The 18,243-nt window shown below is 37.7% G+C and overlaps 1 protein-coding gene across 1 annotated transcript in view; it reads right to left on the minus strand.

The window, feature by feature from the left end:
* RBFOX1 (RNA binding fox-1 homolog 1) overlaps positions 1–18,028 on the minus strand; it is a 1,305,306-nt gene extending 1,287,278 nt beyond the window's left edge. Inside the window, exon 1 of the mRNA XM_059826338.1 lies at positions 17,804–18,028. Coding sequence (XP_059682321.1) covers positions 17,804–18,028 — 225 coding nt within the window. The remainder of the gene's footprint in view (positions 1–17,803) is intronic.
* Positions 18,029–18,243: the final 215 nt, after the last annotated feature.

Consider the following 18,243-nt stretch of genomic DNA (forward strand, 5'->3'; position numbering starts at 1 on the left):
AATTTACATTCTTGTGTAGCACCTTACATTGCTGTTTGTGGTCTTACAGATAAGTCTGTCACTAAAATATCACCCAAACAGCTTAAAATGTAGAAGGTAACAGAAAAACTGAACCTAAAATTACTGCTTTTAAAATATCATGATTGAAGGCAGATTCATGATTTGAGAAGAGAGCTGTACTTACAGTTTTTAATACTTGGAGCTGGTAATCCAAGAGAGGATGATAAATCCTACATATTTGTTAGAAGATTTAGAGAGTTTTCCATATATATATATATATATATATACACACACACTTTTCTCATACTAATTGTATAATTTCTTGCATTTCTTAATGTTAAGCTGTTGGCATTTTTTATAATGCTTAAGGTGACATTTGGCAGTTCAGTTCCCACAGATACAACTGTCTTTATTCCGACGGAAACTAATTTTCTCTCCCCCCCCCGCCCCCCCCCCAAAATGTGTAGCCCAAAGAACATGATAAATTATAGGAATAACAGCTTCAGGTTTATTTAATTTCTTTATTCTCCAAAGTATGTAGTGCTGGATACTTTTCTACTGCAGGTTTTCAGCATTTACACTGGAAAGTTAAAATGGCTATCTATTATTTACGAAACTAAAGCAAAGTATAAGAAAACAAACTGACACTGACACTAACAATATATTGGAAGTAAGCTCTAAATTCAGCCTCCTTAATCACTCGAGGAGATGAAAACATATGCATCTTGCAGATGAATAGGCCATTAGAGAACTGACTTGCTTACCAATATCAGAAGCTTTTTCTTCCAGCTACCGAAGTCTCAGAGGTGAAAGCCAAAACCCTAGAGAACTGTGCTGGCTACTGTAAACCATATACACCCTGCTAAAGAGGGAGACAAAAGGGCAGGGGAAATGCTGAAAAGAGGCAAGCAGGAAATACAACCTAGTCATAGGGGATTCCTAAATACCAAGGTTCTAAAAACAACTTAGTTCAGAAAGGACAGCCAGGCTGAAACATTGATTTGTCCCCTAATTGAAAGCAATGTGATAATGGCCTCAGCACTTTGTTTGGGTTTCAAAGTTCTTCATGTTATTTTGGGATATGACCTATCTATGCACATGCACAGTAAGACATCTTTCACCAGCTCTCACAGATCACTGTGTGTTGCTGTCAACCTCTCAGGCCACTACTCCCCAACAGCATCCAGAATTTAATCTGAACAAAACAATGAGACTTTATGAAGTACCTATATTTTTTGAGGAAAAAAAAAAGCCAGTTCTCTTCTCTCATTTAGTAATTAGAAAATATTGGGACACAGACTTACTTTTTTTTTTCCCCCCTTAAGGCAATAAAGCTCATTTGCAATAAAAGCCTGCCATGTAAGTGGAGCTTACACACACAGATAGGTATCAAAGTCAGCAATAACAATTCAGTTATCTCCAGCACTCCAAGTTATCGTTTCAACTAGATAAATTTTCCAGGAACCAATTTGTTTACCCTACCTATCCTTTGCACTTTGTTGGGAAATATTTACTTGGAAACATCTCATTATATCCTGCTCCAGGTCACTTCTTACACTGTATAGCTTCTGACTGTATTCTACAAGGCACCTGACATGCTATAATGAGGAAAATAAATGGCTTTGCTTTATGTTGGCTATTTCATCCCCATGAAAACTGTGAAGGAATCTCCCAATCTATAAACTGAAGGAATCCACAGGAAAAACTCATTGACTTCAAAACAAATTTGGGAATGAGGTGCACAGTTACACAAATACTTCCATGGGAATGTGACATTCCCTCTTTAACACCGCCTTCCACACACACTCAAAATCCTGTGCCTGTATTTGGTACCAAATGTAACATGCAAGACTGCCCATTGGTAACTTTCCAAAAACATTCTTAGAACATTTGTATAACTCAGATGTGCTTTATCTTCTAACAGCTAGGAAGTACAAAACCTAAGCATGTTGTTAAGAAAACTAGTTATGATAAAGGAGGGACACCTTTAGAGTACTGCAAAGGCAGTTCAGCTCTTTCTTTTAGTCTCAGAGGAATTCAGGTTCACACTATCAGAACCATCTGCTACATATTTCCAGAAGGACAGAGCTAGAACCGAGGGGCCAGTTGCCCTCCCTGGCACAACCATTTATGTCACAAAACATCAGTTTCCCAGAAGATGCAGTTGCCTCATTTCAGGTTTGTTTTGCTTTCTCTCTGAAATAATAGGTTTCTAAGATTTTAAACAATGTTAATGCAGATCTGTGTTGCTCCCTCTTTGAGGGGTGGGTTTGGTGCCTGGCTCAAGCCACCATTCCTATGATGGAATGAACTCCTCATTCATACCTTGAAGTGAAGATTTCCTCCCCCAGTTAACAGAAATCCTGCTCCAACCACAGGTACCCCAATCAAATAAAAAAGTCTGAGAACAGCTGTTGACATCTCCCTGTAGATTTCAAACTTCACTCCTTCTCCAGCACAACTACAGTTGGTTCCTAATTTGACACTGACTTGATGAGAGACAGGTCATTTAAAATAGTGTTTTAAGGACCATTCCACTCAGTCTGTGTGGCTTCTCAATTTCATCTTTCCACCGGCGTGTGTAATTTGCAAAGAACTTTGCATAAAACTTGAGTGGTAAGAATTCATCAGCTCCTGCTGCTCCCTCTCCACCCAAAAGCATGATACCAACTCTGACACTGCAACCATTTACACGTAACTAATTTCAAACCAGAGCAAAGATTGTGCCTCCAGGTGAGGAATGAGCAGCAGGAACAGATGAACTCTTCAAGATTCCATTTTTGTGCAAATGCCCCACATAATAAAGAACAAAAAAATTAAATGCAAGAAAACAAACATCACTATTTGTTTAATGAAATGTTTGTGTCAGTTCTGCAGGACGTACCAAGGCTCTTTTAATACAAGTGCACTTTTACTCCAGTCTTAGAGGGCTTAAAATTTAAGTTGGGAGCATACATAAAAAACAGATTCTGACTCGGGTCTTGGGACATTTAGGAGGATCCCAATGTCATCTATGGAGTTTGTCACATCTCCTTCAGTTTAAGTGAAATCGGATTATGTCTAGTAAGTGTTATACAGAAAGCAACCATCTCCCTTAGGCCTAACTAAAGAAAATTAGTTACTGTGTTTGCAAGTTAAACTCTGCTGCAGTCATACTGAAAAATTAATTTTGAAGGTGGGGGAGTCTGCCTGGCCTTTGGAGGGCTTCCTGGCATTGAATGCACACAAAGATTATATTGAATATGACCCCAAGTCACCTTCAAGCTGTAGCTTAACATATCAGACCTTTGGAAGAATCCCGGCTTTTATTATCAGCAATAATAAACACACTTCCCGAATTTACATAACGCCTTTCATCAGAGAAACTCATGATGCTTTTCAAACTTTAATTAAGTTTTAGTTGAACCTAATGGAGGCATGCGTGTTAAATGTTATTGTTGCCATTTATAAAATGGATAATCCTAGAATATGAGAATTTTAACCACTTGCTTTATCTGATACAACTAATTCTTGGTAAATTGTGCTAAGAAAGCCACTTTGGGAGTTGGGGGAGCCTTGACTGCAGTAATACAAGTACAGCTAAAAGCAAGGAAATTTTACCTTCTAAGTTAAAGACGGAGGAGGAAAATTACTATGCAAAGGGAGAAAACAAAACATCAGTCAGATACATAGCTGTGTTGCTCTTCTTGGTTTCCTAAGGAAAAACGTATCTTGGGACACTAGACACTAAAGCATTGGCTTCTGCCATCCATCTACAGGATAGCATCCAGTGCCAACAAGGTAAAACCACAAAACTCTAGACAGAACAAACCTCACACAAGATAAGGCTATGCAGCCTGCCTCACTGTCTCTTTCTTCCACCCTTTTCCCAGTGTACCTCAGTTGGGAGCTATTTCTCCCCATCGTTCTACTGCAGTGCTAGCAAAAAGCCTGTCAGTGTACAGGTGCAGCTGTTCTTCCTATAAGTATATTATTTACGCAGCTCCAGCACAACTTTGTGTCCCTATCAATGACAAAAATACAGTTAAACACTGGTGAGTACCAAATAATTTGAACATTCTCAAAGACAAAGCAAAGCTGTTTAAATCAAACCTGATATCCAGCTCCAGCAAGACACACTCTTAACAGGTCTCATCCTCTGCTGCTATGACTTTAGTGACTGATTTCTTTGGTTTTTGAAGGGAGCACAAACACTGCCTTTAGATTTTGAGGAAGAAGCCTCAAGAACAGTGAAGTACCTTGGGAGCTTCAAGACAATTCCTTGCATTAGTTCCCTCTCTTCTTGACACCTTTGAGAAAAGCAGATTGTTTCCACTGTTTATTCCCTTACATTTCACCTGTATTTCCCCACCAACCAACTTCATCTCTTCAACTGAGAGGCTTTACTTCACAAAAATACAATTTCTTTGCTAGGTAAATGCAATGAAAATTCCATCATCCTGCCTCCAAATCCCCTTTAAAGTCTCTGTAAATAATAAAATGTCTTCATAAGGAAGACTGTTCAGATGATTTTGTGTAATTTGTTATTACAGGTGAAACTTGAAGCTTTTGACACTTGAAGCTGTCGGACACTTTTTTGACACTTGAAGCACTTCACCCTAGAAACCTTTGGAATTACTTGGCTAAAAAGTAAATGCATGTGTATGTGATGTCTTGATTGTTTGTTTTTGTGAGGAGAATGGTCTAGATACTGACTTCTGCCAATTTCAGTGTCATCTGAGACAGCTACTATTACCAGACAGCAAACCTCATCAACTTAAGATTCGCAATAAGGGTTACCCAAATGTCCATTTCTTCGAAAATTTTCTTGGTCCTATTGATGACTAGTCTAAATGGACACTGTGCTAACAATGTATCTTGCAATGGACTTGTGATAAATGGTCTCTCTACCATCTGCCAGCAGAAACCATGCTGTACATCCCCAGAAGTGCCCACTCTCCTGTGCCCAGCGGAAGAGCATAAGGAATCAATTTCAAGAGTTCAAACTAGAGAGGAGCGGAAAGAAAAGATGAGTGAATTGTCAAAGTCCTGTAGACAACATGCACTTTCTTGAGGTGACAGGAAACAGATCTTAACCCTTGAAAGTCATAATTTTCTTCAGACAACAATACCTTAGCCCAAGGAGTAGGGTCAGTAATTTAGAAAGCTGAAAGCTTTTGTTTATAGGCCAAACACGCACTTTTCATTTCCAGGATTCCTTAAGTCAGCATGCCAAAATTACACAGTCATGAAGTAAGATGTTGGACTTTGGGATCAGGAAGAAAATATTTCTGGCAATTATGAAAACTGATGCAAGACTAAAGTAGCAACAAGGATGTACACACATTTGCACAATCACATAATACATACGTAACTAATTCAATTCTGCAGCCTCTGTGAATTGGTATAATGTTCAAATCTCAATACTAATTTAGTAACCTATAACAGCTACTTCTTTAGAACCTCAAGACAAAGGGCTGAGGATTAGCATGTGAAAAAGCCCCCTTCTTTTAGCAAACAGATTTAAGTGCAACATGTTTAGCAATTATGCAGCTGGTATAAAAAAATCTACTTTAGCAATTTAAGTAAATGCTCATTTTACAAAAACAAGCTTTAAGAAAGTAAACAGATAATAGGATGCTATCATTTGCATATGTGGAATTCCAATGAAAATTGCCATGGACTGAGAAAGCAGAGCAATCTGTGTGAAATACCATTAGTTGCTCTATATTTTTATTTTTTCTTTATTTGGTGGTTTGAGTGAAGATACTGCTCTGTGGGATTATGGTTTTTCCCTAATGAAAAAAACAAACAAAACCATGCATCTGCCCTCTCAGCATTACCAGGCATCCTACTTCCCTAACCTTGTGCAATAGCTGATCCACAAAATGAACTTCCCAGTGCGTGTGAACCTTTAACATTATAGTATAGCTCGATCTGTTTCAGCAGAGGCAATACTGTATGTTGCATAAACACTGCTAAGAGAACATTATTATGGCCCAGGAGAAAACTAAGAAGTTGCTAGGCCTCATAGCCAAATGGCCACCACTCTCTAACAACACTGTACTTCATCCTCTTATAAGGTATCAATAGTCAAACTTGTATAGACAGCTCCCAAGTGAACACAACCCTTCTGTTTGCTGATGGTCCCTCACTGCTTTCCCTTTGCCTTCTCCAGAGCATCCAGGGATGATTCCAACCACCTCTGGAGGCGAGTTTCCTTTTATCTGGGATTTAGACATCACTTACTCATCTCAGTAAACAGGTCACTCAGGTTTTTCTATGAAATACATAATAAGCTGATCACCTTCCAGCAGCATCACACAATCCCACTACAGTGATCAAGCAGCTGAAGATCACATTGGCCCATAATTTATTTCAGCCACACAGTGGGTTTTTTTCTGGTTTTTGTTTGTTTTGTTTGTTTTTGTTAAAAGCTTCCCTGTTAATAACAATTCACACTGTACATATTCCCAAAAGAACAGCTTTAGCAGCTGTCTGATATACAGGTTGTAGACATTAAGTCCTGAGACACCAAACGGTAGTTCATGTCACAAATATATTTGGCCTTGTGTCCAAACTGACCCATCAACTGGGAAGTTTAAAGACCTTGGAAAGTAATCTTTGGGCCAAAATTCATCTGTCAACAGATAACAAGATATTAATTCAGTTTAGACTTCCTGGGTCTATTACACAATGAAATATTTTTTGAAAAAAAATCACCATTCAGCATATTGTAAGGGTAGGAAGTGGCTGCCTAATGTTGCACTGATCTAGGACAGTTAGGGAAATTAGAACACAGCTCAGGACTATGTAACAGAATGACTACTGACAACTGATGGTGGGTTATGGAAAATAAGCATGGTCCAACCTGAAGTGATTTTTGATTGAAGTTTTGGAGTTCCATTTATAAAAATAATTATTTATAATATACATCAACCACTATGGAGTACTAACATACATACCCAGCTTGGGGTAACTGCACAGCTACACAACAAAAGCACAGTTTAAGATGAATTAAAACCAATCATATCGGGGGGGAAAAAAAAGGAGCAGGGTCATTCCAATTAAGACACCTCTACAGTTATGTCCCACAAGGATCTGTTCTTCCATGAATATTATTCCATGATTTTTTTAAATGAATTGGGGAAAGTGGATAGGTATAAATCAAGTCACTGGTAATTTTCAGACAACTTAAAACAAAACAAATAGCAGTGATAAATTCTGGGCTTGTCTGACAGATGCACTTCCATAAGGACAGAGAATCATTTATGACAAAAGCAGGATGAGGGTATAGTTCTGCTCAGCAGCAGTGTACCAACAAGTTCACTGCCTCATTCGCAGTTGTTGGTAAATGAACCTGAAATGCAAAGCAGAGCAGTACCTAAACGATTGAAATATTAACAGGGGACCATCCAGCAGAATCAGCTTTCTTCAAAAATGTTGAACTTGCAAAAAGCCAGAGAGGGTGGAGATTAATTATTTCAGATGGGCAACACAGTCCTTCAAGATGGAAAACAAAGTACATGGATACAGTTACTTAGTTTATCCAAGAGAAGGCGATGACTTTATTCCCATCATGGGAGTCACTAAGATGTGGTGCAACTAGTCTATACAGGCTGGGATGTGCAGTTAGGCAAATTCCAACTACAGGAAAGTGTATATATATATGTTTTGGTTTTTGTTTGGTGTTTTTTGGGTGGTTGTTTTTTTTTTTTTTTACAGTAAGAATAATTAGCTACTGCAAGAAAATTACCTGGGGATTTGATCAATTGTCCATGACCTGAAACCTTTAATCAACAATGGTAGTTTTTTAAAAATTACATGTTCTAGCTTAAACAGAAGTTATGGAGTTAGTACTAACTTTTAACAGAAACCAGGGTCTAACAGTCAATTCTAGCCTTGAAATCTAATAAGGGTATATATATATTAGTGGCCAAGAGTATCATGCCTTTGTGTTGTAACATGCACTTACATAGAGACGTTAGAAGAAAATATTGTCACATAATCAAAAACTATTGTGCCTGCAAGATTTGGAAACCAAGCTGTAGTGAGAAGAAGAAATTTTTTTCTGCTGCTTTTCCAAGAATCAGTCTTTTTTTTTTAAATCTAACACAACAGCTTTCTACAATGTAATTATTTTAAATTAAGTACGAAGTGATTAATTGCTCAAGCAGCATTCTTTCCATTTTATATAGACTCTTAATTCACAGACAGTTTCTAAACATAACAGTCAATGATTTCACCCTCTGGAGACAGTGAAAAGATTAGGGTTTTTAGTTATAAACCATATTTTAGTTAAAGAAAATACCTCTCAGCATCTCAGAACAGAGGTTACTTCACCAATGTATTGTTGATCAGAATGCGTACTTTCCACTTAGTTATGGCCCAACTCAAGGAACTAATATAATCTCAGTGTGGTGACAGTTCAGAATTTTACATACTAAATCCATTTATATTTTTTGTGATTAGCCTTCAGTTTTTGGAAAATGACATTCACTCAAAATATTATGTGTTGAATACACAGTACATCTCAACTAATAAAACAAACATTCATACTATGACAGAAATTTATATACCTTATATCAATTCAATACAAAAAAATACCTTTTTAAAGCACATGTGTAATTAAAAAAAAGGTTGCCAAAAACTTGCATAGTATAAGTGGAACTGAGATGTACCCTTAAGTGCGACTGACAGATTTAAACACAAGATAAGGCTATGCAGCCTGCCTCACTGTCTCTTTCTTCCACCCTTTTCCCAGTGCACCTCAGTTGGGAGCTATTTCTCCCCATCGTTCTAATTCAGTGCTAGCAAAAAGCCTGTCAGTGTACAGGTGCAGCTGTTCTTCCTATAAGTATATTATTTACGCAGCTCCAGCACAACTTTGTGTCCCGATCAATGACAAAAATACAGTTTTGCACCTTACCAGAAACTGCCAAACACCTCTTATTCTTGCTGTAACTCTAAACAGGGCTGGCCTATCACACCCAGGCACAGAGTAGTGACTTTAGATATTGAAACATGGGGACTAGCATAATGAATATATAATAATTTTTTTTTAACCCCACAGAGCGTGTAGTTGGTGCTCACTAAATAGAACAGCAGAAGAAAGCAACTCTGATCCACTATGTTATAGATTAGTACATATTTACTAAATGAAATTCAATCCTTGCTGTTTGTGCAAGTTTTACTCTGCCACCAGTCCACTTAAGGCTATGCCTATTTATTTGGCATTTGCACTAGTAAGGCTAAGCCCTAGTTAAAAGAAACAAATGTTCAATAGAAAGCACTGAATCAGATTCAGGTATCAACAAGAATATCAATAAGAAAGATGCAACCAGCATTTAAAAAACAGATCATTACCAGGGTGGTAATTGAGAATACATCGTATTTTTGACCTTTAGATCTTTCAGAAATGGTCCATGCTCTGCAGTCTTACAACATCTGCAGTCATTCTGACTTACAGCAAATGCAGAAATAAGAATTTTAAATAGCTGTGAGCTTACACATGTTATTTGACATTCTCATCTTAAAGAAACCTTGCAAATACTATCTTATGAAACCCCCTAATCGTTAAGTTCAGAACAAGGAGATTGAATAGATAGCACTGCTTCTCTAATATATGAATTTACCACACTATTCATGGACATTAACAATAATAGAAACTTTGTGAAAACTTTAAAACTTCTCATCATCTCCTTACTATCAAAGGTAACCAACACCACCAAAATAATTACAGGAGCTGGGGAGACAGAGAGCCCTTTAAGTGTGTGCCATTAATGCCTGATCCTATGCTGTCTTTACTCAACTATTCAAGGTCATTATGACCTTGGGGAAACATAGAGCCCTTTTAAGTTTATGCCAGTAATGGCTGATTCTGTGGTGTCCCTGCGCAATTATTAAAGGCCATTATGACCCTACACAATTCTTGCTAGCCTTCAGGCAACAACACTGAGCAAGTAATACACCACACATACTCAACTTTGTTCTCCTTTAACAGCCTTTCCTTTATTGTAGCGATGAAGAACAACTAAAGGTTTCGACGTTATCTCTGAGTCACAGATTGGGGATCACTGGTCTTAACAGCTGAGGCCTGGAACCTGAGCAGCTAGAGCACTCCAGACAATGACTTGCTATATAGCCTTGGACAAGTACATGCTTCTCTTTCTCTTCACCTTTTGACTTGTTTGTCTAGTTACCAACTAGTTAAATAATATTTTTTTTTATGAAGTGAATGACCAGAGGTTTGTTATTTCCTAGGGATCCTAAACTATCTGTAATACACAGTAACATTTGAAGCACAATGATCCACAACACAAACTACACTCCCTTGCAAGTACCTGAGACAGCAGAACAGAAACATTAGCATCCTGACCAATATAGTCAGAAACAACTCCTCATAATGGCTAGTATAATATGGCTAAAATGCATTATATTGTAAGCATGCAGAAAGAAGATAGCAGGTAAAACAAAGACAGATTTATAAGAATTATTGTGCTTAGGAATCTTTTTCTCCTTAAACAAGTTTTGCTTTTAGGACTAGAATGTAAGTATCCTTTCCAAGGACTGCAGCTACCAACATGTCCTCTCCTGCCACTCCTCATTGATTTGTTAATGTTAGACGGACCTTTATTAATTAAATCCCAGTACAACTAATTGAAAATTACTTCATTATCTACCACTCACAGTCAATGACATTAGGTTAAGTTACTCAACTGTTGTATTTGCCTACACCAAGCTATTAGAAGATTCGTCTGTTAGTAACCAGCTTACTTCACAACTGTTGAAAAAGTGAAGTCCATTTTAACAACAGCTTAGGACGCCAGCAGGAAAGAGTTCAGGACACGAGACAACTATCAAATGTTCTGTATTCTTAATTTAAAGGATAAGTTCCTTTCCAGTCTAGAGAAGACTACGTATAACTCCTTGGGCTGTTTAAGAACTGCACAGTGGACAAAGCATTAGAACACATTAAATGCATTCTCTAGGGAGAAATTACATGGGTGGCAGTGCATGCAATACTACAATCTAATTTAATGGAACAAAATAGGCAACTCTTTAGTAGTAATGCACTTACAAATTAGTCTGAACATTAAGTACTCCACAGGAAAGGGAAAGCTGGTGAAGCACCAGCCTGCTTCCATTTTCAATTTTTGCATAGCTTCTATGGCATATTCCCCATTGTTTCAATCCAGGCTAATGACTAAGACTGCAAAGATTAAAAAACCCAAAACACCCAGAAAGTAAGTAATTTTACTAATTTCTAAAGCAGAAAGGATTGAAATAAAAATATTTTTCATAATGACTGGGGGATTATTCAATGTACACTAACCTATATTGGGTTACAGAAGGAGAAAGACAGTAGCAAATAAGAGCAATGCATAAGTGTCTTAATTTCCTATCTCCACTAATTCAACTCTGTAGACAAGAAATGTCTTCTTTTGCACTTCAGAAGATTTTAATGCATTTTGGTTGTAATTAGTCAAGACTAATATTTCAGTTACTCTACAAAAATTATAGTATCAGGTAATTGATTATTCAAATTGAGACAGAAATGCTCCATGAATGTTCCCTATCAGTGAAATTAAACTTCCAGTTGGTAAATACAAAGGGCTTATGCTTCTCTTGGTTGCAACTGCGTGTTAAAAATAGGTAGTCAGTCACTGAATAAAATTATGTTTCCCCCATGTCAAAACAATCAGGCAGTCCATATGAAGTCCTTCGTTTGTACACTTACCCCCTGCCATCTAGTGATCTGTGCTAGTAACTACAGTAAAAATGTTAAAATGACATCATCCATAAGGGTTTATTTCTGCTGCCTTTAGTTCTCTTAGCCAATTCCTTACTGCGGTTATTCGTGCTCGAGTCACAGTGACACTGTTTACTGACATGGGCATTAACCAGCAGAGGGTTAACAGGAGGATGAATCAGTTTCAGGCAGAACATTTTCCATCAACTTGTTCTTGGACTTGTAATCAAGTCCAAACCAATTTTTAAAGATCATTTATCCACACCTTCCTACAAAAGGCTCCCTTACTAGCATTTAGCAAATATTCGTGTGGACTTAATTCCAGCAGCTTATATCAATACCACCTCTCACTTCTTCTAAAGAATGATTATGTCCTTTCTTTCCATTTCTGAAGACAAATAATTATGCCTCCATCCTGGATGACAGAATTTGATTGTGTTCCGAATCAAAACAACAAAAACATTAATTCCAGCATATATCACAGTTTGACTAACAAGTCAATACACTAAATCCTTAAGTTACCCTCTAGATTAGGTAACGAGACCCAAAAACAGGCAAGAGAGGAATGGCAGACATAGACTGCTTTATACAACATGTTCCCAATGTCACGCTATTCAAAATGTTTCAAGTCTATGGTGTTCTCCTAGAGGAGGTCCATTCCCTTCCATAACTTCTGAGGACAAAAGGATCTCAATAGATTTATATACTATTATCAGGAGGAGGGGACAAAAACTAAACCGCAGCCTTGACAGTAGAGTGCTTCAATCTGTTTAGGACCCTGAAAGTCAAAAATTGGCACCTTAAATTGGACTCTCAATCCAGTATGGACCCACCATCCCAGGTTCTCCCTCTCTAAACATGATTCCCCCTTCAAAGTAATAGTCATAAATATGATCAAGAGCACAAAGCCAGGTACACACAAACAAGTTTTCTTAATAAACCAACCCTAAGGTGCAAATAAATTTTCTAAACCAAAAAAATCTATATGAGAAACTGCATTAACACAGTGTAAAGTTGTGTGGCAGTGCACAGAAATGTCAAACTGTTAGACTTCAGATCCACTTCTTAGACTTGACTCTATGCTGATGCATATATTTCATGAAAAAGACTTAAGTTGTTGAACCAAAACCAACTTTTCATATAATCTGACCAAAACATAGAAGATAATAAATGTGCATTTCATTTGTCTAGAGTAATGCCATTCTCATATTCAATGCCTCCTATAAGGCATTTACCTCAAGTACTTGCATGATAGCAGCTCACACTGCTAAAGGCACATACTAAAGTTTCTCAGGTAAATCCAGATGCAGGGTTCAGTTCCTATACCCTCACCTGGTCTTTATAGAGTTTTTAATTTGATACTGTGAATCCAGACCTGTCCCTCACATGAGGGAATTTCATCTTGAACTGAACATTAAGCCTTTCAAGTTCCAAGCTTGTATCATAATTACAAGAAAATCCTTCCTCTCCTCTTGAGAAATAACCTTTTAAATTACCAGCTTTCCAAGGTGTGTTTTTCTACAGTTTGGGAATACTGGTGTACCAGCAAAGAGCTGAAGCAGAGTGTTTCTATCAAATGGTCCCAGTACTAGTTTAACTTGAAGCAGCAGTCAGACTTTAGGGAACAATGGAAGAGGTAAGTCTTCTGTTATCCTTAACCATAGCCTGGCCAGACCCGGTGTCCAGGATCTAGGTATCACATGATACTGCCATTGTGGAGAACAGAAGGAAAGGCCACAGGGACTGGAGTGAATCTTCATTCCGAGTGCCTTATGCAGGCAGTGACGAGGGTGGGAAAAGCAGGCTAAAAATTTTATCCGACATGAAAGGTAGTTTCCCCATATTTCAACTGACCCAAAATTTCCAACAAATTACTATCTGCCTTTAAAGATTAAGTATTTTTAAGGAGTGGATCTCACAGCACTTTTCAAAGAAGTAATGACAAGGTTCAATTTGTTCGGTACGCAAAGACAAGGACATCACATAGCATGCCACATCTTCCCATCTAAACTGTATTTAAAATATCTGTTAACATGTGAGATTTAGGAGGCTGAATTTGTGACATGCTACAAGTTAGTGTAGTCAATTCTTTGTAGTTGATCAGCAAAAGCAGTTTTCTCCTTCTATAAAAGTAATAAAGAACAAGTTTTCATATACTTTTCTCAGATTTATCTTTTACAACATGCCAGTCCCAAAACTGCAATAAAGATATTACTTTTGATGTTAACAATGAAAATTTGCAATTTTTCTTCACTGTACTTCTATACTTTCCTCTTTTCCAAGTCTTCAGGCAAAAGCAATTTTTGTAAAAAATTGAAACAGTGCTTTAATTCCCATTAAGTTCCCATTCCCATGCATTAAGTCTATCTAAAAGTTGTTTTTAAAGGGATAAAAGTTCAAGCGCTCTCCTACACATTCCTGCACAGGTGACATTACAGATAAAAACACATTTAAGCCTCCTGGATGCTATACGAACCCTAGAGAAGTCAAACCAAACCCAGGAATTTGGTCTTGTCCTATAAATTTTGCACAAATATTGGGGGGAAAAAAGTTTGGTTTGTAACAAAGCAGACATTATGAATACAGAAATATCTTTGCACCAAAATCCAAACAACCTGCACCAGGCCATATAGACTAACAGCTGGTTAAAGAGAGACCAAACAAGACTGTATCCTTTAAGTACAAGGATACACGGACTACAAAGATACACACCCTTAAATGATCATAACTCTTGGATAAACACATCACTCATATAAGCTAGTCAGGGAAAGAACATATCTATCAGCCTAGAAAAAAAGAAGATCATTACTTGCATAGTTACTTCTTGACATGCTTTCTATTTCAGTAAATACTATTTTACATTAGATTAATAATTTCCAGTGTGTGCTGGAGCATGGGTAGGGTGACAGTCAACCATAGGACAACACGTAGCTGACAGTTATGGTCATCCTCCAGGCACACAAGAGGTAAATACTGGTTAAATACTTCTATCAAAACTTTCAATGAAAAGGGGTGATTCACCAGCTCTTCCAAATGCTAATTCCCCACCATCTGTACCAAATGAGAAATTTTTAAGTTGAACCTTACTACAAAGATTGTATTCCATGTGGTTTGAATCAAATACTTCATTCTGATGCTATGCCAAAAAGAAACATTACAGAGGAAAAAATTACATGGCCTTAGACTATGTGATTCACACCTGCTGTGAGCAGTTTCCTGACTATAAACTGAAGTAATAAAAGGAGAAGGCAAGAAGTAAATTATTTTAATAGATGTCTAAATTAACAATTACAGTTTTACCCCAGGTCACTAGTACTAAGTGAAGGAGTCATTCCAGATACCACTGCAAACTAGTTGTTGGCAAATGCAGCCCTTCATTCCTGCGGCAAAAGAAACAGCTCTGTCCAGTGAAGCTAGTGGCAGAAATGTCCTTCTGCAACCAACTTCCACACAGCAGCAGCTACTGTTACAAATACACAATGCCAAGTAAATGCCCAGAAGTATTATGCACCATTTCACAAGCATAAAATATAGATGGTGTTTGCATTCTCTCATAATACAAGATTTCATAATAAGTGGAGTAATGAGTTAGCTTTAGAATAAAGAAACCTACCCTAGGTCATCTAAGAATGGATGTTGAATCAGGCAAACAGCAGTGGAAAAGAAATAGCACACTTACTGTGCCGATTTTTTTTATTACTAGTCCAAAAATGAGTCAAAGCCTATATTTTTTTTAATGTCCTTCTTTAAAATAGAAGACATAATGGACTATTAGGAAATGTTCTTCCAATGCATGCATTGATTACCCATACCACTATGCCTATTAAAATAAAGATTCTTCTAAGCGTAGAAATGATGTCATTCCAGTGTTTCCTAAGAGCACACAGTCCATCTTTTCCAGCAGTTTGTTCTCTACAAGGTAACAGACACTTACAGTGATTGTTAAACAAGTTTTTATTGTTTTTAGAATGAGTTTTATGTTAACAGAATTTCAAATGTCACACCACATTTATTTCTAATAAAGTCTCCAACTCAGACACACTGCTTTAAATGGGAAGGGAAAAAAATAATACTGGAACTTTATACAAAATGTAGTGCAACATCCCCAGCAAGAGTCCATTGAAGTGAGTGGAAAGGATAGCTTCAGGGAGCTTTGATGAATTTTGAATCAAACTCAGTTTAATTTAAGGATTATTCTAAGAGCTATTATTTTATTATAAAAAACATTTAATAATAGTTTTGGGGGTGAGACAAACAGTAAAATAATTGCTCGTTATCAGATTTGTTTTGTTAATATTTTTAGCAACCCCCTGATGAAAAGTCATAACAAAGTTGGAGCAGATATACACAGGTCCTTGAAAGGACAAAAACAGGACAGGTAGCCATTACCACAGAACTTTCCTGTAGTGGTAGAACACTAATAAGGGAGTAAACCAAGGCTCACAAACGGGGCAGAGCCCAGTGATTTAGGTACGCATCATTCTAGTATATTCTACATTCTAAAATTGATCCCTCAAGAGACAAAGTAAACTTGTTCAATAAAGGTTTATTTTTCAATAACTTCCTAATTCAATATTATAGTAAGATGCACTATCAAAAAGACTTTTACCCCAACCCATAGTGGTATTCAGTTATGGATACTTACAATGAAGTGGAATGGATTTAAAGCCCTTAATTTCAGAAAAATAAAACCAGATAAAAACAAGACTTATGATTTGACGAATTAACTTGCTCATATATTGTGTAACTTTGAAAAAAAAATCTCCCTACCAGAACTGGTATCAGAACAAGAGTGCTACGTTGATATCTGAGAGTTAAAAAGAGCATGCTTTCATAAGCATTGGAAACCCAAAACGTAGACTTATACCAAAGTGCAACTATATGCAGTTACATGGACTGATAAAAAGAGACTTTTGCTTGTGTAAGCTGACACTCTAGACACATTTTAAACACTTCTGTGAGTCAGGAAGACTGTTGCATTTAGAGATAACCTTCCATAGGAATTAACTGAGTGAACCACCTTTCAAATTATTTGAAAAGGTAAATCCTACCGAAATGTGGAGCACCTACTTGACTCCGCATTTGAAGAGGAATATCTTAATTCAGGAAATCAATCCCAGGAAAAAAAAAAATACATTTCAGAAAACTTCTAGATAAAACCTGTACACTTAAAATTCCAGCAGCTGTTAAATGAATTCTAGAAGGTATACTCTCAGTGTATGATGGACTTAAACAGGAAACATCTACACCCAAGACATTGTTCCCACCCCCCTCTTCTGATTGAGCAGCCAGTATGTGTCCAGGAAGAAAAGTACCTGGCCCAAATTGCACCATGAGAGGAAAAGCTTCAGCTGGCTGGGAATCCGTATGTTCGCCCCCTCTCCTCCCCAGTTTTCTGCTATGCCTTGGAAACCTGCTGACAGGCACAACAGCTGAGCTAAATAATCAGTCAGAAGACACTGATAAAGTTAACCTCATTAAAGATCTGATAATGGTGATATTTATGTAGACAACCGTTCAGCAGCTCTTTTTTGCAAAATCTCAACAGATGCCATTTGCTCTCTCACCAGATGAGATCTCTAACCAACCAACTCTCCTCTTCCCATGGAGGCTTTACCCTCACCCCCAGCTGTAAAATAGTATTCCACAAGATAAATGCAGTTGAAAGTCTGAATGGACAGACTGATAAACAACGCAAGATGTCCAAGTCAATGTACCGAATATTACCCGATTTCTAAATAGACATAGGGAGCTGAAAAAGAAGCTTTAGTAGTTCATATTCCTTCTCCCCTCACCCCCTCAAAAAAAATCACTTCTCTTACATATACATTTGCAAGCAGCTAACAGTGAGAGCCAGATTAAAATACACAGCCCTGCACTAAAAAGCACGTAGCCAACATAAGAAACTAAAGAGTAACATTCTTATAATCTCAGTGAGATGGGACACTTGATTGCATTTGTCCTACACTACTTGATGCCCAATTACCAACTTCAGGGTGACAAATAATTTCAAAGGTAACCTCACAGCCCTTCACCTTTTCCAGCTCAGAGCCACTAAACACCCTCACTTACACTTTTGCCTTCACCACCTCCGTCGGGCACAGGCTCTTCTCTGCCTAAAGAAGGCATTATTTCTGCTGCTGCTGCTCCTCTGTCCTTCCCAACGCTTCCTCCTTCATTCCCCAGCTTCAACCTCTTCCCCTCAGGTTGAGAATCATCTGCATCCTCCCTTCTCATCTTGCCATCTCTGCCTCTCTGCTTCACCACGTCTTCTGGGCTGCCACAGGAATTTGACATTTTTAAAGCGCTATGGACTTTTTTTAAAGACTGATGAAGCTGCCTTTTTGAAGGGGATTTGGCTTCTGAGAGCTCCGATGTGGTCTCGCTCCTCTCAAAAATTTAAGCGCTGTTTCGAAGCCGTTGCAGGAACGGCACATAGCACTCCTGTTTCTCTGCCGCCCTCTCCTGATCACTGGTAGCACTGTGCCCGAGGACAGTTCCCAGTGCATGCT

Source organism: Gavia stellata, chromosome 18, assembly GCF_030936135.1.
Source record: "Gavia stellata isolate bGavSte3 chromosome 18, bGavSte3.hap2, whole genome shotgun sequence".
Taxonomy (NCBI): Eukaryota; Metazoa; Chordata; class Aves; order Gaviiformes; family Gaviidae; genus Gavia; species Gavia stellata.